This window comes from Podarcis gaigeae, assembly GCF_964106915.1.
Source record: "Podarcis gaigeae genome assembly, chromosome: 2".
Classification (NCBI taxonomy): Eukaryota; Metazoa; Chordata; class Lepidosauria; order Squamata; family Lacertidae; genus Podarcis; species Podarcis gaigeae.
This window is the reverse complement of record NC_139679.1, coordinates 71,028,907-71,056,046: the sequence shown is the minus strand read 5'-3', so window position 1 is coordinate 71,056,046 and position 27,140 is coordinate 71,028,907. Positions and strand designations below refer to the sequence as shown.

The 27,140-nt window shown below is 44.1% G+C and overlaps 1 protein-coding gene across 2 annotated transcripts; it reads left to right on the top strand.

The window, feature by feature from the left end:
• On the top strand, positions 1-23,348 carry CDHR4 (cadherin related family member 4). 2 transcript variants are annotated; one of them, XM_083726372.1, is made up of 20 exons: positions 2-245; positions 1,004-1,024; positions 1,953-2,134; positions 2,914-3,076; positions 3,450-3,541; positions 4,220-4,315; positions 5,203-5,306; positions 6,448-6,584; positions 6,739-6,922; positions 7,718-7,871; positions 8,198-8,300; positions 12,242-12,448; positions 13,143-13,282; positions 14,149-14,287; positions 15,420-15,634; positions 16,692-16,831; positions 18,572-18,613; positions 20,611-20,695; positions 21,269-21,302; positions 22,884-23,348. In XM_083726372.1, exons 1-20 carry the CDS (start codon positions 113-115, stop codon positions 22,937-22,939), a joined length of 2,427 nt encoding a protein of 808 aa, XP_083582498.1. In that variant the 5' UTR covers positions 2-112; the 3' UTR covers positions 22,940-23,348. The 2 variants fall into 2 exon arrangements, with proteins under 2 accessions (XP_083582499.1, XP_083582498.1); XM_083726373.1 differs by lacking the exon at positions 1,004-1,024 and having other exon boundaries at positions 1-245.
• Positions 23,349-27,140: the final 3,792 nt, after the last annotated feature.

Genomic DNA, 27,140 nt, shown 5'->3' with positions numbered 1-27,140 from the left:
CCTCAAGGTTTCTTCTTCTTTAAAAAAATGTTTTCCTCACTATGTGTTGAGAAGGGCTGGGCAATTCCCATAACTGAGCTGAGCCTTGCTGTGCCCTGCTCTGTCCCGCCCAATGTCCTTAGCAACTCAACCTGGCAACTTAAGGAGACAAAGGCACAGAACACAGGCTGGACTGGAGCGTCCTTGCAAAATGGAACCAGGGTGGCCCTTGCCTCTCACATTGCTGCTCAGCATCTGTACTATAGGTAAGAGTTATGGGGATCTCAGCTCCATCATGCATGAAGCTCCTGCTCCTTATCTGTTCAACGGAGGATCCCCATTCCCAAATTAGATTTTGCTGTTAGGACATGGGAACCAAGAGACAGGAGAATTGGTGTCCCTATGGGTTGTTGTTGTTGTTAGTATTAGTCAGCTTTTCACCTGAGGCCCCTGGGCAGGTTACAACCATTTACAATGTATTATTAAAAGTCACAGCTCAATCACAAAATGTTATGGTTGACTTTTGGCTCATCAAGGTCAGCCTAGATGTAGCATGAGTTATCCATGGCCAGAAACTATTGTGTTTTTAAAAGAATAGCAGCTAGCGAGGTGGTGGTGGTTTATGTTGAGCACATGGCGCTAGGGAAGAATTGACAGCCCTAGACGCCATGAGAGCATTACCACAGCCCAGTCCGTCAAGGGTTTCCTAATCCTTCCCTCTGAGGAGATTGGTCCATGCGTTTGCCTGAGTACTCTCTGAAACAGAAATATGCATGATTACTTCCAGAAGCAAAGGAGAACAGGTAGAAGGTGGCATTTCCACAGGCAGAGCTTTTTCTTCCATGTGACAACCTGCTTCTTCCTCAGTTCTCTCTTTCAACATCTGGGAACCCCAGGCTCCTTTGCTTTTGGTTGGGGAGTATGTTTGCTGAGGGAATGTTTGCTCACTAATTGAACTGAATGTCTGGTAGATAATAACAGTATTTTCTCTTGTGTTTCCCCACCCCCCACCCCACTGCTCTAGATCCAGCCATCGGAGATGTAGGTAAGGAGAGGAAACCTCCACACTTCCCTACTTAACAGATCTATGACCAGTGGCAGGGGAAGGAAGATCACCCTATGCAGTGCAAAAGCAGGCTTTGATGCACAACAGCTGTGAAAACAAAGTCGGCTGTTCTTAATGCAAGCAAACTTGGGTTATAGCCAAGCGTGTATGTTTGAGCACATGCACCTCCAGATAGGCATACAGACACCTGAGTGCCTAAAATGCTGTTACGATACACTGTGGGGGAAGCTGCCTATGATCAGAGCAAGGCAGCCTCTCTCCTGCAAACATAATATTGTAGTACCCTAGGAAGCCTTTGAACAGCGGCTGCTCTTAGGCTGCCAGATCTTCACTATAGATGAGAAGAGACAGACTGTAATTGCTCTGGAGTTGAATGAATACAAAAAATAATAATATTCTTTTATACAGTTAGCTAAAAGAGTTGGCATAACCAATTAACAATGAATACACAGCAATAACAATGCATGAACAGCCCAGATCCAAACCGCTATTGAGAACATAACAGGGCATCAGTTTAACAATGTTTGCTGAATGATCACTATCAGTGGTGTTAGGATCTGTTCCTTTTGCTCATTCATCCTCCATTTTTGGGTGTCTTGCAAATTTGCTTTCTTCTCTCTTTCTTTTATCCTTAGCCTTGTTTATTTGTTTATGACATTTTACCTAAGTTGTTCTTGGAGCCATATCGCAATTCTTGCATTGCAGGAGGTTGGACCTAATGACCCTCAGGGTCACTTCCAACTCTTACAGTTCTATGATTTTACTATTCATTTATGAAAGCAAGCTGCCTATATTTCAGAAACATGGAAATTACCCATGTCATATGCATGCTTATCAAAGAGGGCTTTTCTCTGCTGCAGTCAATGGTGCCTTGGGACCAATACTCTCATTGCTGTCTCTGTCTCAGTGATTGAGGGCATCCCAGACACTGTGGTGCTAGAAGACAGCTTGACACCAGGTACAACTGTGGCCAACTTCACTGGCAACTGTACAGACTCCAGCGATCCACCTGCAGTAAATCTGAAGACCACAAGCCCCACCACATCTTTTTTCAATCAGCCAAATTTTGTACCCCCTGACATCTATGAGGTACAAAAGACCTGTAAATTTGTAGTCAATTCCGTGTGTGTGTGTGTGTGTGTGTGTGTGTGCGCGCGCAAGGGGAAAGCTTTTCCTGCCATCATGTTCTATGAGAGTAAAGGGACTCTTTCCCTCTTGTGACATTTTAAAACACATTTTAGTGGGGATTTTTGAACTGGGACTCGTGAGTCAACAGTGCTGTTGTCCTGCTGCATTGCACACCAGATATTTCAATCCAATCAAGATGAACTAGCCTCTTGTGGGACTAGAATATTTAATAAATTCTATCAATTAAACATACCTAAAAGAATTGAACAGGTTAAGTGTCATTTTTGTTAACTGGTATTGTGTCATGGAATACAGCTTTTGTTTAGCAAATGTAACCTGATTTTTAATGTATGTGAACATGTAACTAGTATGCAGAAGCATAGAGCATGTCTTCACTACAAGTGTAAAACTGTTTCATACCTGTTTCACTGCATTGGTACCTACATTAGGATGATATGAAGCAGCCGCAATTAGCTGCTTTCCTTCCCACAAGTATGCAGAACTACTCCCCAAATATTACTGACGGATGCAAAAGGGGAGACTTTTAGTTGCTGCTGCTACTTTAATTAGGCCATTCCAACATGCCACGTCCTCCCATCTGGCACCTGGGCACCTATCTGGCATATGGACATCTATTGATTGGTGCCCATGGCAACACCAACACTGGGCTGTTCAACAGGATTGAACATGTGGAAGAGAGGTGCAATACATGCTGAGATTTTTTTTCTTTTGGCTTCCAGGTGAGCCTTAGTCCCAGTGCTGCCCTGGATGCTAGACGGGTGAATCAGTATGTTTTGACATTCAGTGCAAGTTGCCCAAGTGGCACGCCAGTTGAAGTTAAGCTCTTCATTCGAGTCATTGCAGCAGACAGATTGGAGTGTGGCAGTGGACCTGAATACATAGGTAAGGCTATCACAATAGCCCTGGTATTTCATCCTAAGGCCCTGACAAGGGTGCCATGGTGAGAAGAGTTTTAATATGGTACTGTACTGCGGTGTGGTGAGGGTAGGGGGTGGTGGTCTCGCTACCAGGCACTGAGAGGCAGTGAGCTCTCTAGCAACATGTGGCAGATCCTGCATGGCAAGGAGGGTGCTGGTTTTTGTTCAACCATGGGGAGGCAGATTTGAATAGTAGACTTGCCAGTGCTAGAAGAAGGGACTCTGGGGCTACACGTGCCAGTGGGAAGCTCAGCCTGCAGAGGGCTTCAGTGCTGTCAAAGGGGCAGATTCTAACTAGGGCAAGAGTCTGACTGCTCCCATCTCTTTTACTGCTGCAGGAGAGAAACCAGTAGGCGTTTCAGAGGATGTTGGCCCTGGAGAGTTCATCTACCAAATTGTACTGAAGAGGGAAGGCAGAGGCAACTTGACTGTAAGTACCTTTGTTGCTGCGAAAGCAGGAATGTTGGAAGACTTAAAAAAATAAAAATAAAACCATTATGAACTATTCTTAAATAAATGCTTTTAAATAAATAAGGACTATAGTTGGGGAGAGGGACACGAGTGGTGCTGTGGGTTAAACCTAGGACTTGCTGATCAGAAGGTCGGCGGTTCGAATCCCTGCGACGGGGTGAGCTCCCGTTGCTCTGTCCCTGCTCCTGCCAATCTAGCAGTTCGAAAGCACGTCAAAGTGCAAGTAGATAAATAGGTACCACTCTGGCGGGAAGGTAAACAGCGTTTCTGTGCACTGCTCTGGTTCACCAGAAGCGGCTTAGTCATGCTGGTCACATGACTCGGAAGCTGTACGCCGGCTCCCTAGGCCTATAGAGCGAGATGAGCGCTGCAACCCCAGAGTCGGCCACGACTGGACCTAATGGTCAGGGGTCCCTTCACCTATAGTTGGTGAGGGGGTGTCTTGTAAAGGGAATTTTCAAGTAGTGTGTCTGGCCATGGAGAGAAGGCTTGAGAATTTGGAAGGTGGCATATTCTAACAGTGCCCCAGGCAGAGGGGGAGATAGCAATTTTGGATCTAAGTTTTAGGGGATGAGATTTTATTTAAAACAAATAAAGAAACAATTTCCCCAGCCAACTTTATTTTCTTTTTATACAGTTCTCCATAGAGAATTCCTCTCTGCCTTTCATCATAACTGGAGATGGAAGAGTGCTGGCACCTGCCATGGGTTTCAGTCGTGAGCAAGCTGGCAAGGTGTGTTCCATTGCTTACTGTACCTATGCATATGTTCTGCCAATGTCACTGTCCTTATAACCTGCCACTCCCCAGCTCTGTCCCCTTTCAAAAGTGTTCTGTAGTTTGTTAAGGGAGCTGGGAACTGTAGCTCTGTGAAGGAGAAACAGCAGTCCTCAGGATTCTTCAGAGTACAACCTGCACTTTAAATATGCATTGGATGTGCTTTAAGTGTATGGTGTGGATCTTTGTCTCACCAGATGTTCCCTCCTAGCCCTGCGACTCCCACCTCCCTGTCCCCAGGTCCTCTTTTCATTAAAAGGCATCATTTGGATGGGGCCACACAAATGATGCTAAAAACACACACACACAACGGTTTATGGAAGGAAAAACCATGCAGCAGGCTTCTGCTTCTCATGCAAGACTGTTACTAAAAGCATAGGGCTTGAGAAAGCTGACTCAAACAGTTCCTGGTATGATAAGGCAGTAGGAACAAAACATGACATTCTCCATTTCAAGGTACTGTGCCTTTCTGTTCCTGGGGCTTCTGTGGCCTTCAGTCTTCCCTCCCTAGGAGCCAGTGTGGTGTAGTGATTAAGAGTGGTAGACTCGTAATCTGGGGAACTGGGTTCGCGTCACCGCTCCGCATGCAGCTGCTGGGTGACCTTGGGCCAGTCACACTTCTTTGAAGTCTCTCAGCCCCACTCACCTCACAGAGTGTTTGTTGTGGGGGAGGAAAGGAAAGGAGAATGTTAGCCACTTTGGGACTCCTTCGGGTAGTGATAAAGCGGGATATCAAATCCAAACTCTTCTTCTTCTTCTTGGACCCAGCAACATACTAAAAGCTTGCTTTTGACTAGACCTATCCCTCCTACTTGTAAATTCATGCCATGCCCTTCTCCCTGCAGACATTCTCAATGGTCATTGTGGTAACGGACAGTGGTGGGAGAAGCTGCCGCAGGACTCTGGCAGTGAAGGTGCTGCCTGTTTACCACAAGCAAGTCAATTTCACGTGAGTTGAGTTGTTACTATGTTGTTTTTAATGGTGTTATATGGTTATATGCCACCCTGATATTTTATGATATGCTGGTATAGGGCACTTTTATGAATAAACAGCGGGGAGAGGGATACAAAGGCTCTTGGGCTCCAAGTTCCCCACAGCATAAACTTAAGGCATGGGCTACTTGCCCCAATATGTTCCGCCAGCGCTGGTGGTTATGCAATATCATAAGAAAGGTGTGCTTAAGAAACTTTTACCACAGAGTAGAGAGTGCTGGGGCATCGCTCCCAGATCATGTCTAGTCACACTTAACCTGAGAGTTGCACTTCTGTGACACTGCAAAGGATTAAAATAGTGCTTTTTTGGCACCTCTAAAATATCGCCTTCTCACAAAGCAATCACTTTTGATGTAAGGAATGTACATTCAGGCCATCAGAGATTTGAGCCAGGGCAAGAGGCTACTGATCCGAGCTTCCCCATTCCAGGGCACATGTGGGACCCATCCACTTCCCCTCTCATTAACTTGTACCAGAGAAGGAAAGCCCTAGTTCTGACAGCCTTTTGAGTAGACAAACAGCAGGTCCCTGTGATACCTGGAGTGTCGCTTTTCCCACCCAAGTGCCATGCCAGAGAGGCTATTGCTGACTAGTGGCTGCCAGTCCCTGGTGGTAGAGGTGGTAGAGATGATCTGGATTTGAGAGCAGAAACTGAATTAGGAGAGATTATTGACTTGCTGTAAGGGAGCTGTGCAAATCCCCTCTAGTGTCAGGACAGGTTTACTGTCTCCTCTGTTCCATGGGCCTGGGCAGCACAACAAGAGCAGTGAGGAGTGTGAGCTTCTCTGAAACACCACCAGCCACCATTGTATTGGGGACTGGGTCATCGCACTACGTCAAATTCTTTGAAGGAAGCATAGAGCAGGGAGGACATTCAGGTGTGTTTTTCTCTTTCTTCCCTTTGATGCCACACATATTGTTGGAGTTGCATGGAGCAGCCATAACTCACTTTCCTATTTTTCAACGTGACTCTAAAAGTCCTTGTTGTCCTGTTAATGCTCTGCTTCCTGTATTATCCCCAAACAGGATTATTCAACTATGAGTAGATGGGGTGGCTTATAGCACCTGGGGCTTACACTCTTTTCTTCATGATTTAGGGAGTCATCATTAGCAATATCGGTATCAGAAAACACAATTCCCCTCCAGCCTATTGTAAGAGTCAATGCCAGTGGGGAAAATGTGCTTTACCGGATCATCTCCTCTCTGCCCACAAGGCATTTCACCATTGAACCAGGTAAGGAGAATCCAGGGATGTGGCATGGAACCCACACAGCCTCAGGGAGGGCTGGGCCTTCTGTGGTGGTCATCAACAATGGTCTTCAAACTATGTCAGCCATCTTACCCTCAAGGAGCTGAGTGATCACAGCCAGTCTCTTGCTTGCATGCAGACACAGGCATAATCAGGAACACGTATGACCTAAATCTGAGACGCTATCCAGACCTAACTGAAACCCTGCTCACAGTAGAAGCCTACAACATGCTGCATCCCACAGATAAAGCCACCATCACCGTCAACATTACAGTAAAGCGGCAGAACCTGCAAGGACCTCTGTGCACCCCTGCTGTAATTGTGTAAGTCTCCATAGAGCAAAAGGATCTTACTCAAGCTTGAGCCAGCAAAAGAAATGTAGATTTTGAGGGTCTCTCCCTACCTGCTATGCACAGCAGGGTATAGCAGTATTTAGGGTATAGGAGAATCCATGGGTATTAACCATGAGTAGGCAAATTAAGGCCTGGGGGCCGGATCTGGCCCAATCGCCTTCTAAATCCGGCCCGCAGATGGTCTGGAAATCAGCGTGTTTTTACATGAGTAGAATGTGTCCCGTTATTTAAAATGCATCTCTGGGTTATTTGTGGGAAATAGGAATTCGGTCTTAGGGACAGTGGACCAGCCCCCTGTTGAAAAGGTTTGCTGACCCCTGGATTAACTATGCCTCTGAGAGGAGAATTGGGTCTAGAGCGGTGGTGGGGACTTGTGGCTCTCCAGATGTGATTTGGCCTCAGCTGCTATCAACTCCAGACAGGGATGAGGCGTGTTGAAGATCAGCAACATCTGGAAGGGCCACGGGTCTCCCACCCCTGATCCAGAAGTAAGAACGATCTTAATGGCTAATGAGTCAGAGCAATCAGAGCACAAGAATTGTCTTTTTTCCACTGACAGAACAGTAGCCCTATGGAGAAGCCTTGACATGCTTGAGCTTCTGTTTGTCTTGTCATCAGTGATCAGCTCTAAGAGAGGTTATTGAGAAACATAGGCAAAGCAGGGAGGGGGAGGAGGAGGAGGAGGAGATTTCTCTCTCCTTTCAAATCACCATTTCTATCCTTCTGCATCTTTTACTCTTTGAGGCTATTGCTGCTTAATCCTAGGACTGAGATTCCAGAGACGACCCCCATTGGGACGCCACTGCCGTCTCCATCTTGTAATGATGTAGAGAGTGGCAGCGATAGGCTTCACTACGAAATAATGGAGGGCAGCCAGAGCCCTCCCTATAGCTTCCAAATGAGGCACTCAGAACTACAGGTAAGCCCTTGGAATGGACTTATTTCTTTCATCATATATGTTAGGGAGAGGGAGTGGGGAGAGTCAGCAGGGCTTAAGAGTTGAGTAGCATCCAACATACCTAGCCATCCTCTCAGTTTTGCCAGAATTTAGGGCAAAATGTCTCAGGGTACTGCTTAATTCCAATTCAGTCACTTCTGGGTACCTGAGAGATAATGAGTGTGGTATCTCTAATTAACAACGAGTTTACCATTTTCCCAAACTAAGCATCTCCCCTTGGCAGAGGATGCTATTAGTATAAGATGTGCCCATATGGTCCTGACCTTTCTGTCCTTGGGTCCTGACAGGTGAACACCACTTTGGACTGTGACTCTGAAGCTATGGCCAACCTTAACTTCCAGTACCAAGCCACCATTCTAGTGACTGATGATGGAAGTCCTCCACAAAACAGTGCGTACTGCTCTGTCAGTCAAATGTTATTTGGGTTTGGTCTTCTTTTGATACTGAACACAGAAGGTCATGGGAAATCAGGACTTCAGCAAGATCTCTCCTGGATTGGCTTGCTTTGAGGTATGGTAGGAATCAGAGGGCAGAGGTAACTTCCCCTGGGAAAATCCTCACTGCAGAAACAGTCATTGGAGCTCTCTGTTGGCAAAGGTAAATCTATCATGTTTATGGTTGTTGTCTGGATTAGTACCAGGACCTAGGAACCCAGTGAAATGCAGGGACAAAGCAAGCACTTGCTGAGGATCAGAACTAAATTATAGGCCAGATGGTATGTGTTCAGTAGGCAGTGACAGTGTTTTAATGAGCCTGTTTGCATATGTTTCATAAGAAGCTGGAGTTTGGATTTATAGTAGAAGACAGCATCCCCCACCCCATTATGCATTTCTTTTGTATCTCTCAGCTTTGGCTTCTGTTAGTACACACACACACACACACACACACACACATCCCACTTGGGTGCTTCCCTTTTGGCTTTTATGAATCCAAAATCTGTACCAAGAAACCTGAGTTCTCTTACCTTTGTATATTATGTAAAAAGCTATGCAAAGTCCCATCTCAGCTCAGACCTCACTGAGTTCTAGCTCTGAGGGCCTTCTGGTGATTTCCTCATTGCAAGAAGTTACAGGGAACCAGGCAGAGGGCCTTCTCGGTAGGGGCACCTGCCCTGTGGAATGCCCTCCCAGGAGATGTCAAAGAGATACAGTGGAACCTTGGTTGTCAAACATAATCCATTCCGGAAGACCATTTGACTTCCGGAACATTCAACAACCGAGGCACAATGGGCGGTCAGCAAATTCCATTGCAAAAATGGAGAAACACGCCTCAGAAGCCGTTTGACTTCCAAGGTGCATTTGAAAACGGAAGCATTCACTTATGGGTTTTCGGTGTTTGGGTTCTGAATTGTTCAGCTTCCGAGACGCTCGAAAACCGAGGTTCCACTGTAATTATACAATCTTCTGTATACATCTGAAGGCAGCCCTGTATGTGGAAGCTTTTAATGTATGATGTTCAGTTGTGTTTTTGTATATTCTGTTGGAAGCCTCCCAGAGTGCCTGGGGCAACCCAGTCGGATGGGCGGGATAAAAAAAACAAGTTGTTGTTGTCATCAGCTGCTGACCACTGCAAATTCTACTCAGCTTTGGCTCTGGCTTCAGAGATTTTTACCAGAGATTTTGAAGATGATTCAGAGGCAATATGATAGCCATCTTCAACTATGTGAATGGCTGTCACATAGGTGATGAAGCAATTTTGTTTTCTGATGCTCCAGAGACTTAGGACCTGAACAATGGGTTCAAATTTCAATAAAAAAAAATTAGATTAAACTTTAGGAATAACTTCTTCACCCTATGAGCCACCTGACAGTGGAACAGGTTGCCTTGGAAGGTGATGGGCTCCCCTTCATTGTAGGCTTTTAAGGAAAGACTGGCTGGCCATCTGTCCAGGATCCTGTTGCAGACAGTTTCCTGCATCAGCTGAGGGGTTGGGCTAATGACCTTTGAAGCACCAATTCTGTCACTCTATTATTCTGTACTTTGCAGCCTGATGAACTAGAAATCTCCCTTAATTAAAAAAAAGGAAAGAAATCTAAGGCAGCAATCCGAACCCTATTTACCCAGGAATAAGCCCTACTGAATTCAATAGGACTTACCTTTGTGTAGTCATAGTTAGGCTGGTGCTGTAAGAGCCTTAGGGTGCTAACTTCTGAGCCCAGTACCACATTCTGTGCTTCTTTAGTGCAAAAGTGGAATCACAGAATATACACAGCCTTGATTGTACCATTTTGCTCTGTTCTTAGCCTCTCTGTACCACTTCACCTGACTTGGCCACCCATATCGTGGGTCCATCTTGATACAGCCATCTACTAGGAATAAAGAAACAGATTTGCAAACAATCTCTTCCTTTGGGGATGTTTGAACAAGGAAGGGATGTATTTGTGCAAAGCTGCAATCCACATTCCACTTCTGCACAAACCTGAAGAAGCAACAAAGTGTAGTTAACATTGATTTGCCACAACCCTACAGAGAACAGCAAATACTGACACAGTGACCAATCCTTCTGATACATTTTCCAAGTGCCTTCAAAAGCATTCCAATGAAGAAAACATGTTGGAAGAAGCCTCCAGGTTGAACATTTTAGTTGCCTGGCCACATTGGTTAATGAACAATTTGTAAAAACCTGACTGAAAACAAACCAAGTAGTAGCTCAACAATGAACTTTGTTAACGGGTTACCACTGAAAACCAAAGGTGCCATCCAACCAAAGTATTTTCAAGTTTGATTGAATTCAATGAACATGACATAAGACTATGCCTGCCACCCTGCATTGAAATCAGTGTGCTTATTGTTAATTTGATTGTGTCCTGGGCGTACAGGGAGATAAGAAGCACCAATTATCGTATACCATAAAAGTCATGGCTAAACAATAAGGGAAACTTTCAAAGCAGCTGTAGAAATTCTGCAAATCATCTGCCCTTTTACTTGTGGCTGGTTGATAAATAATCATACTTTTATCAATAGCATAAAGAAGATAATAATGACTTGTGTTGATATTTCTTGATAGAGAAAATGTATGTCATGTACTACAGGGCTGTTGACTACAGTCAAGTACTACAGTTGTTGGCTGATTTGACCTTAGAAGAAGTCCCACAAACTTCTTCTGTGGTACATGAAGGCAGACTGTTACTAAACAAATTTGTCATGGACAAGCAACAACTGCATGTGGTCTGTGTCAAAAAATAAACAGAGGATCAAACATAAAGCCCAGCACGGACCACCCTCAAAGGGACACATACTTCACACTACAAATAGCAAACTGACAAACATCCAATAAAATGGAAATAATTAAAGCACACAAACATGAGAATTGTACGGAAAATTTTCTGGATTTTTAAAAACAGTTAAAATGAATGTGCAGAGAAATGTGGTATCCATAATGGGTTCATAGACAGTTAATATGTCTAAGAATTGCAAACATTGAATATATAAGTGTATAAACCGGCTAGATGAGGGTCACGGAGGCAGGTTATAAGAACAAAACAGTGAGCTCTTTGACTGGGTGGTTGTGAGAGCCATACCACACCAGAATTCTGGCCCATCACCAAATAATTAAAACTACACACGAGGTGACGACCTATTGGTTTAAATCTGGATCTGCCCCAATCACATTTCAAGCAGTGTTTAGAGGGACACAGTTTTTAAAGTGAATGGGGTAGGTATATGGGGTGGGTGTGTTTGTATTGAGTACCTCTACGCAAGGGCTACCTCCCAGCTGGGGCAAAAGACCGTGACAAGAGAGGCTACAGGGAGGTAAGTGACAGGTATGCAGTGCTCTGTTCACACATCCCTCTTGCTTGAAAAATCAGACCCCACTTCCTCTGGTTACATGTAACTGGGTTTAAATTAAAGTTGAAACCTGCAAGCCTGCAGCTATCATGTACAATTTGAGCCGGGCATTTTGCTAAGGGTTATGTAGGCTGGTTTCTCAGTTCCTAGCCAATGCTTAGCCAACGCCTGCTGAAGCTTGAGATTTTGCTTCCATATTTATTGAGCATCCTGATTGATTTGTACAAATTATATGGGGAGTTGCTATGACATCCATTTCCTTGAGTATTCTCCCTGATTTTTTTTAATGGGGAGGTTATATGATGTCATATCAGGCAGTATTTATCCCATAATTCCCAGTGCATTTCCACATCACTTTCCTTACCACAAAAAATCTAGGATTTTTCCCCAGGGGTGGGGGAGGTGTTGTGCAAGAGCATCAAATCAACTGTAGCTGTGCAGCTTGAATTTGCCAGTATGTGATTGAATCTCACCTGTAAAATAGTAAGTCTGAAAGTGTCCCTAGTCACACAGGCTTCTCAGATTTGTTTCTGTCCCCTGCAGCCACAGTGCAGGTGTTGGTGACAGTAAGCCGAGTGAATGAATACGATCCAGAGTGCTCAAGGCCATTCTTTAGTGTTCCAGAAAATGCAGCCTTTGGATACTTCATTGGCAGTATCAATGGCACTGACCGAGACTATCCTTTCAACAACATCATATACAGCATCCTGGGTTCAGAGGACTCTGTTTTCTACATTGGCCGTCGCTCAGGTAAGGAAAGGATTGGAATCCTTGTATGACGTATCCAGGTAAACTTATGTCACCTGCTCTTAGCCCCACTTTCCTGGTTTTATATAACACACCACTTGTCTGGGTTTATTCTTCAGCTCTTGACTTAATTGGGCTTTCTTGCATTTTGATTTAGATGAAGGTTCCTCCCTCTCACACACACACACCCAGATTGGGACTGATCCCGTCAGCCTAGAGAACTCCAGAGGATGTTGCTAGGGAATAATGGCCCATTCGTCACAACACTTTGCCTTCTACTTTCCCAAGGCCCATACTCAAGATCATCTCAAGCAGATCATTTAACATCCTTTTAACTACCTACCATACTCGCATCAAGGGGGTGGAAGAATGGAAGTGGGGATTCAGCTTTGGCAGTTGTGAATATGGACCTGGGAGTGGCTGTTATTACAAAGTACAGTGGTACCTCGGGTTAAGTATTTAATTCGTTCCGGAGGTCCGTTCTTAACCTGAAACTGTTCTTAACCTGAAGCACCACTTTAGCTAATGAGGCCTCCCGCTGCTTCTGTGCTGCCAGAGCATGATTTCTGTTCTCATCCTGAAGCAAAGTTCTTAACCTGAAGCACTATTTATGGGTTAGCGGAGTCTGTAACCTGAAGCGTATGTAACCCGAGGTACCACTGTAGTATAAATGCACAATTTTATCTTTGTGGCACAGGTGAGCTCTATGTGTTGGGACCACTGGATTATGAAAAGCAGAAGTCATATCATTTGGTCATCCACCTAAGGGACTTTGATAATGGCGTAAATCCTGAATCGCCGAAGACAAGTCTATGTAACATCACCATTAATGTGCAGGTAACTGGACTTGGCAGGTGGGTGAGTAGAGTGAGGTTGTTGCAAAGCTTTGAGTGGGACTAGGTCATCTATGAGATCACCTTACCCCACATGTGTCCACTCAACCACTTTGATTGGCAGAATCGGCACTTTTTACAAGTTAAGGAGGAAGTTGAGTTAAGGAGGAAATGCAGTTTGAAAATGTTTGTATAAAAAACCAAGGAAGGAGAGTAGGGAAGTGTAAATAATTGTGTATGTGATCAAATTTGATGGTTACTATTTAAAATTTGATTTTTTTTAAATAAAATAAAAATAAAACTACAGTACATACAGCAGCTGTTAAGAGCCTACTCAGGATCCTGACCTCAGTATACAGTGAAAGTTGCTCAATTGTTCTTCCTAGGTCATAGTCCTAATGGATATCAATGGTCCTCAAAACAGGTGTTTTGCCCCAAAAGGGAAGCTCCCCTTGGTGCCAATGGGTAGTTTTATGGGTAATGAAATGATCAACCCACTGAGGCCCTAGCATTCAAGACATTAAATTATTCTTTCATTGGCTCAGATCAGAATCTGAAATGAACTTTGGGAAATTAAATTGCAGAAAGTAAACTCTTTCCTGCCCAAATCAAGTGCTGTGTTCTGTAGACACCTGCTCTATGTCATCTTTTGGCTGTTGCTTGGTTCACACAGAACGCTGCAAAAGCATGGGTTATAATTGCTTCTTAACACTTCGGGTAATGTGAGAAGCCCAGTACATGAAGGGGTCCTTGCATGGAACCTCGCTTCTTGGAGCACCGGTGATAATTGCAAATGGGAGATGGGAGTTTGGGAACAATCCTTTCCAGGACTTCTGTGCCGATAAACACAACCCCTTTCCTTGCTCCTAGGATATAAATGATGAGCCCCCTGTGTGTAATCCACCCTTTTATCAGAGTTTCATACTTTCCACAAGTACTACGTGTGTCACTAATCTGCAATGCACGGAAAAGAATGAACGAAGTGAACTCGCCTACAGGATTGTTGGAGGTATGGAATGGCTGAGGCAGAGCCCTGGGGAATAGGCAACAAAGAGGCTACCCTAAACTGTGACATTCTTTGGTTCCAACTCCTGAGTGAAGCTGCTGAAGGACAGAGGTGGATTTAGCAGATATGGGCTATTGTTTGAGCTAGATAGCCGTCAGGGGAGGGATGTATGTATGTGCTGGAAAACAGGAACTTAATGGTGTGCTGAAGCTGGAACTCTCAAGGCAGAACTGAAGTAGCAGAAAACATGAGAAGGTCTGCCTGAGAGTGCAAGCCTATGCAAAGAGGGCAGCAAGGGTTGCATTTCTGATGGCAAATATTTAGTGTGCACCATACACTTAAGCAGGTTTAATAGTCCTTCCTCCTCAGGTCAGTGGTGTAGAGAAGGAGGGAATGCATAGTTGTGGAGCTTCTTTCAGAGCTGGAGCAATGGCATAACCTGCCAGAGTGCCAGGAATAACTGACTGGTTCTCATTGCTCTGCCAAGTGAACTAGGTGATAATGAGGTTTTCAAGTTTGACAGATCACCGTGGAGGAGATCAGAGAACGAGGAAAATAATTGCACAGAGGCTACATACTTCTCTCTTTTTCTTTGAGTAGATTCCTGCTTCACATTAGCAGGTAAACGGTTACAATTTAGATAGATGATTTGCATTCACAATGGAAAACTAAAAGTTACATCTTAGCTCAGATGTGTTTTACAAGTTACACCTATGCAGTAAGCACCAATGAGTTCACTCCCAGGTAATTATGCATAGGTCTACAGTCACACTTATCCTAATAAACTGGTAGTGGGCTTTGAACTGCTGTTCTGTATGCTGTTTATAAATAAATCAGCACAGTTGGGGGGGAATTAGACTCTACTTTGGGTCATGGCAATGTATCCCCCGCCCCCAGTCTATGACAGCTAATAATGAACGCCTGCACTTAAATTCTGAAGTACACTATACCACTGTCCTAGGACATCCTGAGAACTGTAGTTTTGTGAAGCAGGCTTTGGAGCTCAAATGGACCTCCTTACACTCTTACAAAATTCCGATGATTCTTTAGGGGGAAGCCAAAACAAGTTAAAGTGATATACAGCTGATGTAAGTAAGGTTTGCAGTGTAGATGTGCTCCCCTCCCTCTTTTTCAGGCAACACAAATGGGCGCTTTCGCATGAATGGAAATTGTATGCTCCATAATACCTTCTCTTATGACCGTCCTGGCATTTTTGACCCCCTCACTTTTGAGCTGCTGGTGGAAGTGACAGACGGTGGGAGCACACCTCGCTTCAGCACCACTGCCACCGTTCTCGTTTACGTGACTCCCTGGACCACGACAGTGCCTACTACTACTACCACCACCACGGTGAGGGGGCAGATAAGGACATGCTGTTGCCAGGAAGCCTTGAGTCAATCTGATTCACAGGAGTAGTCACACTTGCACCAGGGCCCCTAGACCCACAGCTCTTTCCCTGGGCTATGAAGTGTGTCTGCTATAGGATGCTTGCTTGCATTATGGTAGCTTAATAAGTTACTTAATAAGTTCCATTTATAGGTGAATGCGACCTTCCTAATATGACTTGACCTTTTAGCAGCATTTGACACCTTGAATTTGAATTTGACAGCATTTGGAAGCCACCTGGATCATCTGAAATTAGACATTGGAATTGGAAATTGAAATTAGTGACTGTGTGATCTCAGAGTAGCAATGGATGGCTGCTAGCTCTGCTGAGTTGCAATTATTGCATGGACTATAGCAAGATTCCACCTTTAACTCTTTACTGCTCGGTGTTTCTGAGTAGTCACTGAGATCCATTGATTATTTGCAGTGCAGTGAGAACGGAGAACACACAGTTCCAGGACTTTTTTTCAGAGCAGACGTGATGAAATAATTGCTAGAGTGCCCAAGTTGAGAGTGGCATTCATGAGTATGGGACATCTTACTTCATCCTCATAATAACACACTTTATGAAGAGCTGTGCTTGAAGATGGTTTGGAAGCTTCTATTGGTGCAGAATGCTTTGGCAAATATTTTGGAATAATATTCCCATGAGTCAATAGTAGCAGCTCCCAGGTTCAAGTGAAAATGCTTTTAAGAACCTTTAGAACAGGGAGTACATGGGTATGCAGCCTCCATTAATCATAATTTGGGAATAAATCTATTTCACGGCATGCCATGCTGGAAAAATATTCAGTACATTGTCAACAGGTCAAAAGGGCTTAGTTAGTCCAGTAGCCTCTTACTACAGGTTAAGAGCATCCCCACTCATTGATGAAGGAAAAGATTGAGAAAAAATTATGGGAAGGTTTATATTTGAATAATTCCACTTGTTCCAATGACTTGATGGGCTTTCTCAAGTGGAGCCTGACAAGCCTGAGCTTGTGTGGTTCTGCTTACTAGATTTGTGTTGTTTTGATTTCAGACAGTGCCCAAGAAGCCCATCACTTTGCACAGAACTCTGAGGTACTGGGCACCAGATCCCTGGTTCGTGGTGGTTCTTACGCTCACTGGAGCTCTCCTCCTTTCTGCCTTGGGTTTACTGTTCTGGCGACTCTGCTGGAGGTGAGTTTCCAGTGAGATTTCTCTATCTATACCTTATTTCATATCAATTCCTGACTTAGCTTTGATGTCAGTGGGGTCTTCATTAGCAGTGGCTGTTACCCAGGCATATTCTGGAAGGGGACCTGTCGAATCTGTAACCAAATATGAACAATCGTTTTAACAAGAAAGAGCCTGAACTGATCCCATAGACCAGGGGTCTGCAACCTTTAAGACAAAAAGAGCCACTTGGACCCGTTTCCAAAAAAACAACAACAACTGGGAGCCGCAAAAACATTGCAACATTTAAAACAAATATAACACTGTATATATTGTTTCTTGCCTTAATGCTGTATATACAGGATCGTGCAGTCAGCTGTCAATCTCAAGAAAAAAGGACAAATAGCTAATTAAAATATTTAATTTACAACCAGTAAATTAAATACCACTTCAAAACAGTGACCAGTGTATATGGCCCCTTTCAATGCAGCCTGCTTACAAAGGCGGGAAAGACCAGCAATAAGCTGTTGCATAACGTTCCCCAAGGAAAGTGTTAGCTATTCACCAAACTTCCCCCTGCTTAGTTTAAAAAGGGGCTTCAGGCAACTAACTCCCACGTGGAATTTCCTATAGTAAGATGGCGGCCGCCTCAGAAGACCACATGGGCAGATAAGATGGCTGCTGGGACGATCCGGTTACCCAGCAACAGCACAGCTGTTTCCGACGCTTTTGAAAGCAGCCGGCAAAGCAAGCGTTGGAGCGCCGAAGCCACCTAACCCCCACAACTAGAATGCTGTGCATGTGACCAAATGGCGAGGACTTACTTTGCTAGAGACAAGCCCCGACACTACCACAAGCCTCCCTCTCTTCGCACCGCCCAGCCTCCCAAGAAAAAAAACCCACCTCAAACAGTCACAAAGCACAAATTCCACGCGACCGCAACTTGCTATGCCCAATAATCAATGCCCCAAAATGCCATAGAAAATTAATCAGGGCCCCAGTGTACCATAAATCATAATCAGTGGCTGATGTAAATAATAATTAATAATGAGGCATTCGTCATTATAAAAATACCTTTTTATTATTCATTTGTTTGACCCCTCAGAATTACTCCTCCTCATAGAAATAAAATTAACAAGTTACCTTTTTTTGAGTGTGTGTTCTTCACTCCCCTTCAAAACAGTGACCAGTGTATACGGCCCCTTTCAATGCAGCCTGCTTTCCCCAAGGAAAGAACAATTCACCAAACTTCCCCCTGCTTAAGTTTAAAAAGGGGCTTCAGGCAACTAACTCCTCCGCCTCCTCCCCTCGCCTCCTCCCCTCCCCTCGCCTCCTCCCCTCGCCTCGCCTCCTCCCCTCGCCTCCACTCCTCGCCTCCTCCCCTCGCCTCCTCCCCTCGCCTCCGCCGCTCGCTTCCTCCCCTCGCCTCCTCCCCTCGCCTCCGCTCCTCGCCTCCTCCCATCGCCTCCTCCCCTCGCCTCCGCTCCTCGCCTCCTCCCCTCGCCTCCGCTCCTCGCCTCCTCCCATTGCCTCCTCCCCGGAGCCGCAGCAAAGGCTTTAAAGAGCCACATGCGGCTCTGGAGCCGCAGGTTGCCGACCCCCGCCATAGACAATGCTCTATTACCCTCCCTGCTACCTTGAAAAATGTGAGCTTTTACAATCTGTTGCATGCCACCAAAACCTTTCTCTTGCCCTCTTGAGCTCAAGGAACATTTTGGCTTGCTAAGTACCTTCTCAGAACTCTCACTGTTGTTTGTATTTCAGGAAAGCACCAGGAGAGACATCTCAGCCCCTACTGCAGAACAAGTAAGAACCCCTATTCATGACACAGAGCCTTGTGCGACTTGGGGGAGTGTTGATTCTCATGGCATTACTTGGACAGGGCTGAAACTAGGCTTTCTGTTACTCGGGTTAAAGACCCAGTTTGTCACATACCCCCACATACCCCTACACACACACACACACACACACACACCTCAACACATTTCTTCATAAAGGGAATAAAAAGTAGTTTGAAAGAGGCTGGAGAAGAGATAATCTCTCCAAATAGTAAAATTGTCTATGTGTGTATCTGGCTTTCATTCAGCCTTAAGTAGATCTCCTCAGAGAGTAATAGATCATCTGAGGAATTATAAGAAGTATTATGACTGTATGATATAACAACAACAACAACAATGGAAGCTGTGATAATGATCGGGCACATACCAGAGAGTAAGCCCTATTGAACTCAGTGAGACTTACTTATTCTGAGTAAAAATGCTTAAGATTGCAGTATAAGACTGCAATCACAGTTACCTAGGAGTAAGCTGCATTGAATTCAGTGGGACTTACTTCTTAGTAAAGACTTGCAGTTCAAGGTTCTAAATAGTGAAATAAAAGAATAAATACTCCACAAGTTTCCTTAAAAATATGCTGGATGCTGAACCATTGCAATTAAATAATTTAAAGTGGATTGGCTACATTTTCCTTCCAAATTACAGGAAGGGATAAATACAAAGTGCTTCATATGCCAGCATCCCATTTCTTCCATTGCAGGTATTTTATTTGCAGTATGAAGAGGACTCAGTTTTTATAGCTGATTGTATGCAGCAGTGCCCTCTTTATGTATTCACATGGTGCAAACATGTATGTTGTCATTTAGATCCACAGAGAGAGAGAGAGAGAGAGAGAGAGATATCTTTTAATTGATCTCTGAGATGTTGGGGGAAGCAAAAGAAGAAAGCAATAAAACTTCCCCTTTTCATCTTTGCTTGGAGAGCAACCTCCTTCAGGATTTCTCTTTCACAAACAGTTCCAAAAACAGACGGGGGTGGATTTCTTCAGTAGCGCCCCTCTAGAGGCTTCACATGGGCTGAGACCCCATCTAGCCACCCCACCCCTTGGAAGGGTCTGTCTTACGGGGCAAAGTCTTGTAGGAGGTACAGAAATGAGCTGAAGCACATCTCAGCTAAGAAGATGGAGTTATAACAGCCACTGACCACATACTACTTGGAAGGGCCCAGCTGATCTCATTGCTATGGTGGGGGGTGGGTTTCATAGTTTGTTCAACATTCAGGAACTTTATGTATATACAGCAGATACAGACTGTCAAAATTCTGTGCCAATTTAGCAATGCAAAAACTGCACTAAGAAAAACAAATTATATCACTCCTTATGCTTTATGCAGATTCATTAAATTTGCTCATTTGCCATCATTCTGTTGCTTCTCCCGGTCATGGAGACAAACATAATGAGCTATGCTGGGCACCAAAGCCTCACCATATGACTGTGAGGAAATCTACGGAGTTTCCTCACGCCTCCCAGCTTTTTAAGTTTCACCAGACATTGTTCTGCATATTTTTGAGCCTGGTTTCACAGCTTTATGGGATCTTGTTTTATCTCTCTTTTTCTCTCTGTCTCTTTCATCAAACAGGGAAGTTTGAATTCTACTGAACTTGTGCGAGGTGCTCACTGTCAAACACACACACCTATGGTCACTCTCAGTGATAAGCTCTTATAACTCCTGTATCCAGCCTTAAGATATCAGAAGCAATAGGGTGACTACAATTTCCTTGGCCAGCAAGAGACTGAAGACCTATCAGCTCTCAGGAATGGGCCTCTCTCGGCTGTCCAAAGCTTTCACTATAGATGCTGCTGGCAGAGTTAATTGGGCAGATTTGGGAGGGCTAAGCCTAATAACACAGCCTGGTTTCCCTGCAGTGGAGCAGAGCTTCATCTTAATGATTAATCCAGACTATTGCTTTGTCTGCCATTAGCCTTGATGGACTCCGAGTTCCTTCTGATCCACATTTCTCATTCTGTAGGGACAAAGGAGTGGAAAGAAATTACGTCACAACAGAAGAACCAAGCAAGGAGAAAGCGAAAGATTCCACTGAGGCACTGAGTCTGGTACGGCATAGTCCACTTTCAATTTCCCCAGTTGGTTTGTACTTAGCTTGCTTCTACATGCTGCTATCAGTCACCGGCAATCAGCCTTGTGGCAATTCTGCACTTCCATGTGTGGAGCAGCCTTCCTCACCTGGTGCCCTTTAGATGTTTTGGACTACAACGCCCATCAGCCCTAGCCAGCATCACCCATGATGAGAGATGATGGGAGTTATAGTTAAAGCATCTGGAGGGCACCAGGTTGGGAGAGAGTGGTCTAAACTGATATGGGGCCATGAGTTTGTCAGGGATTTTATGCTCAGCAGTAGCTGTGTGACACTCTACTGTGTGCTAATGTTTCTAGATTGTGTGGCCAACCATACTTGTTTTAACAGTGTACAATCTATAGAGCATGACATAGAGCCTGGCATGTCTTGTGTCCATTGGGATCCAGAAATGTGGAGACTGCCTACTTGGTGAAATGCTCAGTTCAAAAGCAGCTTTCCTTCCCTCATAGTGCTCCTTGCCCTTGGTACCCAAGGTTGGGACTATGATTATAACGTTAGTTCATCTGTTTCTCTTCCTCTCTTGCTGTAGCAACTCCAATTTGATGGTCGTGCCCAGGACCCTGGTAAGCTCATTCTCCATTGTTTAATAATTGTTTCAAAGCACTCTCATGGGGTGTATAGCATGGGGACAGTATAGCAGTTCAGTCAGTTTATCAATCATCAAGCAATCAATGCGACATGCACATGTTTTTTCATGTCATTGAAAGAACGGCTATGCCATGCTTCCCTCAGCTAGAGCTGATTTCATTAGTACATGGGTGAGAACACAACATTTTTAGATTGTGTGGGCCAGATCCTTCTCTGGACCCAACACCAAAGACCAACTTTGACAGGTGAGTAGAGCAACCCATCAGTCACATGACATCATCATACTGTTGGATAGTTGACAGGTGGGCATTTACCTCTTCCACCTAATTACCTTGTGACACCAGCTTTGAATCCTTAACGGGAGACAGCTGTATGTAAGCTCATTATTTCTGAGGTTCTAACCTATTCCCATAAACCAGTCTTAAAGAGTCAATAATGCCACAACCTCCTGCATTGGAAGAGTGCAGGGTTGACCTCCCCACACCTCAGCAATTTTGCTTTCTGCAGGGATTGGGTGCATATCTGAACTGGGCAGGACTGACCTCTTTTCATATCAACTGATGTTGGGGAAGCCAATCCTGCTTTCTGCAGGAACCAACTGTACACATCAGTTCCCAGGAGGAACAGGCACATGCAGCCATACCATTGCAGTTCAGCAGCTGAAAAGTGGGTGGCTCAGTCCTGCTTCTTTAGGGATCAATTTCCCCCATTCATCAGCTGATACCAGCTGCTCAGTGGGATGATGCCACCTGATTAAGAGGTGGGCATGGTTTCAGGAGAAACCGTTATATATTTTTAACAAAAAAACTCAAAGCGGTTTACAACCCACATTAAAACATCAAATAAAACACTCCAGAATAAAATATTACAGAAGAAAGTCAAGTATACATTCAAAGCAGCATAATGACCAGGAAACTAAAATATGAACTTATAAGATTCAAAATAAAACCTTGCTAAAGGAAGTCACATATAAAATGCACAATTAAAACAGCAAAATTAGCAGGAGCATGAAATATTATCATAAGCACAGAACATATCTGCTGCTGTTGCTGCCAATCTTGCCAATGGTGGTTCATGGCGGCTGGCGGTTGTGAAAGCTCAGGCTTGATGACCTGGATCTGCAATAAGACAGAAATATTACATGTCACAGCAGTCAGCGAACCCACAATCTATAACTGGCTCTCTGGCAAGGATGACAGACTGAGAACCATGTTGGTCTAATGATATTATCAGGCTGTGTAGATCCCTGTAGGATGCCATGACTCTGGACTGGGAAGTTTGAAGGTTCCAAATGAAACAAATGCTAGGTATGAACTACAGATGCCACAGAGCAAGGCCACTTATAACCTCCACGTTTGTAGCTTAAAAAAAAATTATTTCATACAAAATCAGGCATGAATGAAACCACTGCAGAAAACAGGCTAGAAGTATTGAAACAGAGACAGTGTGAGTGCACAGTGTGGGATTGTTGTTGGGCAGATGGAGAAGGCAAAGTATGGGGACGTGGAGCTAAACTGGACAAAGGCCTAATGTTGTTCCTTGTTTTATGTCCCTAGTCACTGGCCAATATTACCTGTTTGACAGCAGCACTGGAGCACGGCGCTGGGTGTGAGTATGCCCTATTCCATCTTAAGGAGCGAGGCACAGGTGTACACAGATAAAAAGGAGAAACAAGGTTTTCTGCACAGCACCAGTACTGTTATTTACATATACATATAAAAAATTGTTACCTGCTGTTTATGTTGGGCTGGCAACTAGCCTTTCCTATCACGTGCCCCTAATTGTTTACATTGACTTGTGCATGTTCCTGGGGAATCAGAGAAGCCTCTAAGAGCCTTACTGGCAAGCTGTTTTCCTCCTGGCTAGTCTTCATCTGATAAACTTCAAGATCTGACAACTTGGGTTGCTACCTTTGTTTCTTACCCTGCTCTAGAACTTTGTTCTGATCCAGCAGGGCTCTTGTGTTCTTGTGTTCTCTGTGAAAATTGTGCCATAATAAAGGATGTGCCTTTGATTGTGTATAGAAAGCCTTTCTTTGACTAACTACTAAGTTAGCACAACCATAACCATTTCCAAAATATCTGATACTAGGGGTAGGGAGGTTAACAGGCCAAAGAGCAAGTTCTAAACTTGTGCGTTTCCATTATGTTCCAAGAAGAGATAAGATGTTATCTTTAAAATAAGAGGGGGAGGGGGAGAGCAGAGCCTATTAGGTGCATCTTTCCTAATAGCTCCCTCCCCAAAAAAACCACCACCCCAACTTGGAGCCAGCCTTGTGGCTTGCCCTTAACATCAAATGAACCATTGTCTCTTGACCCAGCTCCCTGAACAAAATACCCTAAATTGGCATGTGTGGTATTGAGAGCATCATATTATTTTGTGCACCCTGATGTTTCCTGAATTTTGATGACACATGTTACCATCAAACCACACTGAACGCTGACAACAATTTTCATGTGTGAGGCAGGTCAGAAGAAACTTGGACATCCTCCCATGAAGCATACAATTGCAAGGATTGATTACTAATGTGTTATATATAGAGGATGGCATTTGGAATGTTAAAGAGTGTTCAATGACACTTAGTAAACCAGTTAATCACTCCCATTTGTTACATACAGAGAGTTGATCAAAGAAGGACACCTTAATCTGCTGACAGCTCTATTGTAGGGACATTTCTATAACATCAGGATGCCCCATTTGTGTATCTGTCTTCCCTTTTAAATTCTCTTGGCTGAGGTAAGGTGAGCTGGGCCATGGGAACCACAGGTATAACTTTTGGTTACCCCAAAATGACAAATAAATGAGAGCTTCAATAGAGAAGTGAAAACTGGAAGTGGGTTTTTTTAGTTCCAGTTAGTTTCAAAAAGCCCCCATTGTTTCTGCATTAGCTATGCAGAACCACACACTCGTCTCTCACACATAAGAGCAGTGCAATGGAACAAGAAGCTAGAGCTCAAAACCTCTGCTGAGCAGAGGCCACCTGGCATAGATTCCCTATTTCTCTTTTTCCTCACTGCTCTTAAGTTGCCAAGCTGTAAGACGCCCTACTGGCTAGAAAGCTGTGAACACCCTGGGGCAGAGTCACATAGGACCTCTGCAGACTAGAGCAGGTTTTGGGCAAGTGTATTCTGCAACATGGCAAAAACACAGTAACAGTGTTTTAGTGGTGAATTTATGTTTGGCACATCGTTCCACTTTATTAGTTGTTTTTTGATGCTTCCCCAGTGTTATCACACTATTATTGTCTAGAAGGGCACTCTAGTGCAATGGGCCAACCCCCCATACAGGAATGTGGTATGAAAAGTAACAGGTCTTCAGCTGGATGCTACAGGACATGCACAGAATGGAAATGAAGCAGTGTGACCTCCCCAAAGCTTTTGCAGGCACAAACAGTAATGAAACCAGAAATACATATGGCCAACCCAATAGCATAATGGGCACAAATGTTTTGAAACGGTGTTATGTACTGAGTTGAATAGGATCCAAACTGCAGCAGTCTGATTGGTCCTAGAACATTAGGATTCAGAATGCAGCAGTCTGATTGGTCCTAGAACAATGCAGCAGTATGATTGGTTGGCAGGAACCACCCAATCATGCTCCAGATATAAGTGAATCCACAACCTGATTGGCTTACAGTAGAATTCCAGAATTAGCCAATCAAGTGCAGCCCATTGTGTAAATAATGTATATAAAGCAGATACAGTGGTGCCCCGCAAGACGAATGTCTCGCAAGACAAAAAACTTGCTAGACGAAAGAGTTTTCCGTTTTTCAGGTGCTTCGCAAGACGAATTTCCCTATGGGCTTGCTTCGCAAGACGAAAACGTCTTGCGAGTTCTTGCGAGTTTTTTCCCTCCCCCCCTTTTTCTTAGCCGCTAAGCCACTAATAGCCGCTAAGCCGCTAATAGCGCTAATCCGCTAATCCGCTAATGGCCATGCTTCGCAAGACGAAAAAACCGCTAGACGAAGAGACAAGCGGAACAAATTATTTTCGTCTTGTGAGGCACCACTGTACTTTGAGGGGACATTCATTCATTCCTCCTCACCACTATGAGCTGAATAAAGAGCATGAAATCACTTTGCGACTCTGAGTATATTTCAAACGGGGAATATTTGCATTGGCTGAATATTAACCTTATGCCGCGTATATACTAATCCACTGTAGTTGACAGCAATTTACAGAATTAGTATTGGCAATGCAATTTGCATACCTACACTGTACAGGCAATCTGGGTACAGGAATCTACATAAATTGAAAAGGTACCTGCTCTCAACAATACATCTAGTTTTATGTTTGGAGGTTTTAGTAAATTTTTGGTAGACTGTTTCCACTTCTAGTTAGCATGAGATGGTGGTTATTTCTGGGCAAGTAATGTAATTTACTATGGTTTTTTTTACCAAGCCATGTGTAATCCTGTGTATGGGAGAGGGTCGGGGGGAGGGTCCAATGGGGTAAACATATTGTACACATGATATGGTTTGACCCAAGAGTGTTAAAACATTACAGGAATAAAGCTGTAGCAAAAATAGAGAGTGCTTGGTGCTGTGGTGTTGGAAATATAAATTCAAGAGTGGGAACCATTGTGAAAACAACAGATTGCTGTGACATCTCAAAGACTATTGCGGCATAAGCTTTCATGGAACAGTGCCTACTTTGTCAGATACGTGAAAAACACTTGGCAAGTGAATGTAGATGCAATTGCAACAGCAAAGATGCCTGTGATTTCAGAATAATGTTTCCATTTGAATGGGACCTAAATTCTGGCATCCCAAATTCTAGTATGACAGACCCTCCAAGTGTCCCTATTTTCCAAGGACATCCCTGATTTAGAAAAGTCATCTGGTTTTCTGATTTGATCCCAGAATGTCCCACTTTATGTGTGCTACAGCACAGGACAAACGCCAGTTCCCTTGGCCTGAAAAGCGAGATGAATGCCGCACCTCATGGTCACCTTTGACTGGACTTAACCATCCAGGGGTCCTTTATCTTTATAAAGTAAGAGCATAGAGCATATGGGTACCCTAATACTGTCCCCAAATAATATGGGTACCTTCATACTGACCTCAAATAATAACAGCAGTTCACATCATTGAAGGCCATGGGTTTGTGAAAACCTTCCTCAGTCTTATCTTTGTCTGACTTAGCAACAACTAATCAGTGAGAAGGTGGGTGTAGCTGTCCTTGGACAAAGGGATTAAATTCTGCAGTGCTGGAACAAAGCAAATTTTAAAAAACAAGTTTGAAGGAGGCGTCCTTTCCTATTATAAAAGCACATGTATATTTTTCCTCTTGGTCAAACAGGGTTTGCAGGTTTTTCAAAGAATATTAAAACCTGCACAACCAGAGGCAGAGGTGCAACACAGACACACTTTGAGCAATAAGTTTTATTTAAAATGACCATCTGTCTCCAGTCCAAATCATTCCAGACTTGGACGGAAATTTGTAAAAATAAAAAATGGTAATAAAGCAATCCTGCAAAGCGGGGATTGGGGCACTCTCTGGGGCAAACAGATTAAGCATTTTAGAAATTAAGTGTGCTGAGTTTTCTTTTTTTGTCAGATGTAGATTAAGTGTGGAAGGATGGGTGTGTGAAAAATATAGGATGTTAACACACTTGCTGCAAGCTTCCTGGTAAGGTAAGGTCAGAGGGCAGGCCTTCAATCACATTCCGGATAAGAGCAGACTTAGCAGAATACCAAAAGCGTGTGTTAACTGATAAAGGTGGCGGCAGGGGTCAGAAACTAAGTTATAGAAAGGTAATCTAGGAACCACTTTCCATGGAAAGAGCAGAGGTCAGGTCCTGAAAGAGCTGCC

Excerpts from the sequence above, each read along its gene's own strand:
- CDHR4 (XM_083726372.1), top strand. The coding sequence starts at position 113 with ATGTCCTTAGCAACTCAACCTGGCAACTTAAGGAGACAAAGGCACAGA. Across the intron at positions 1,025-1,952 it reads TCCAGCCATCGGAGATGTAG|TGATTGAGGGCATCCCAGAC; the intron begins GTAAGGAGAGGA and ends TCTCTGTCTCAG. Across the intron at positions 8,301-12,241 it reads TGGAAGTCCTCCACAAAACA|CCACAGTGCAGGTGTTGGTG; the intron begins GTGCGTACTGCT and ends TGTCCCCTGCAG.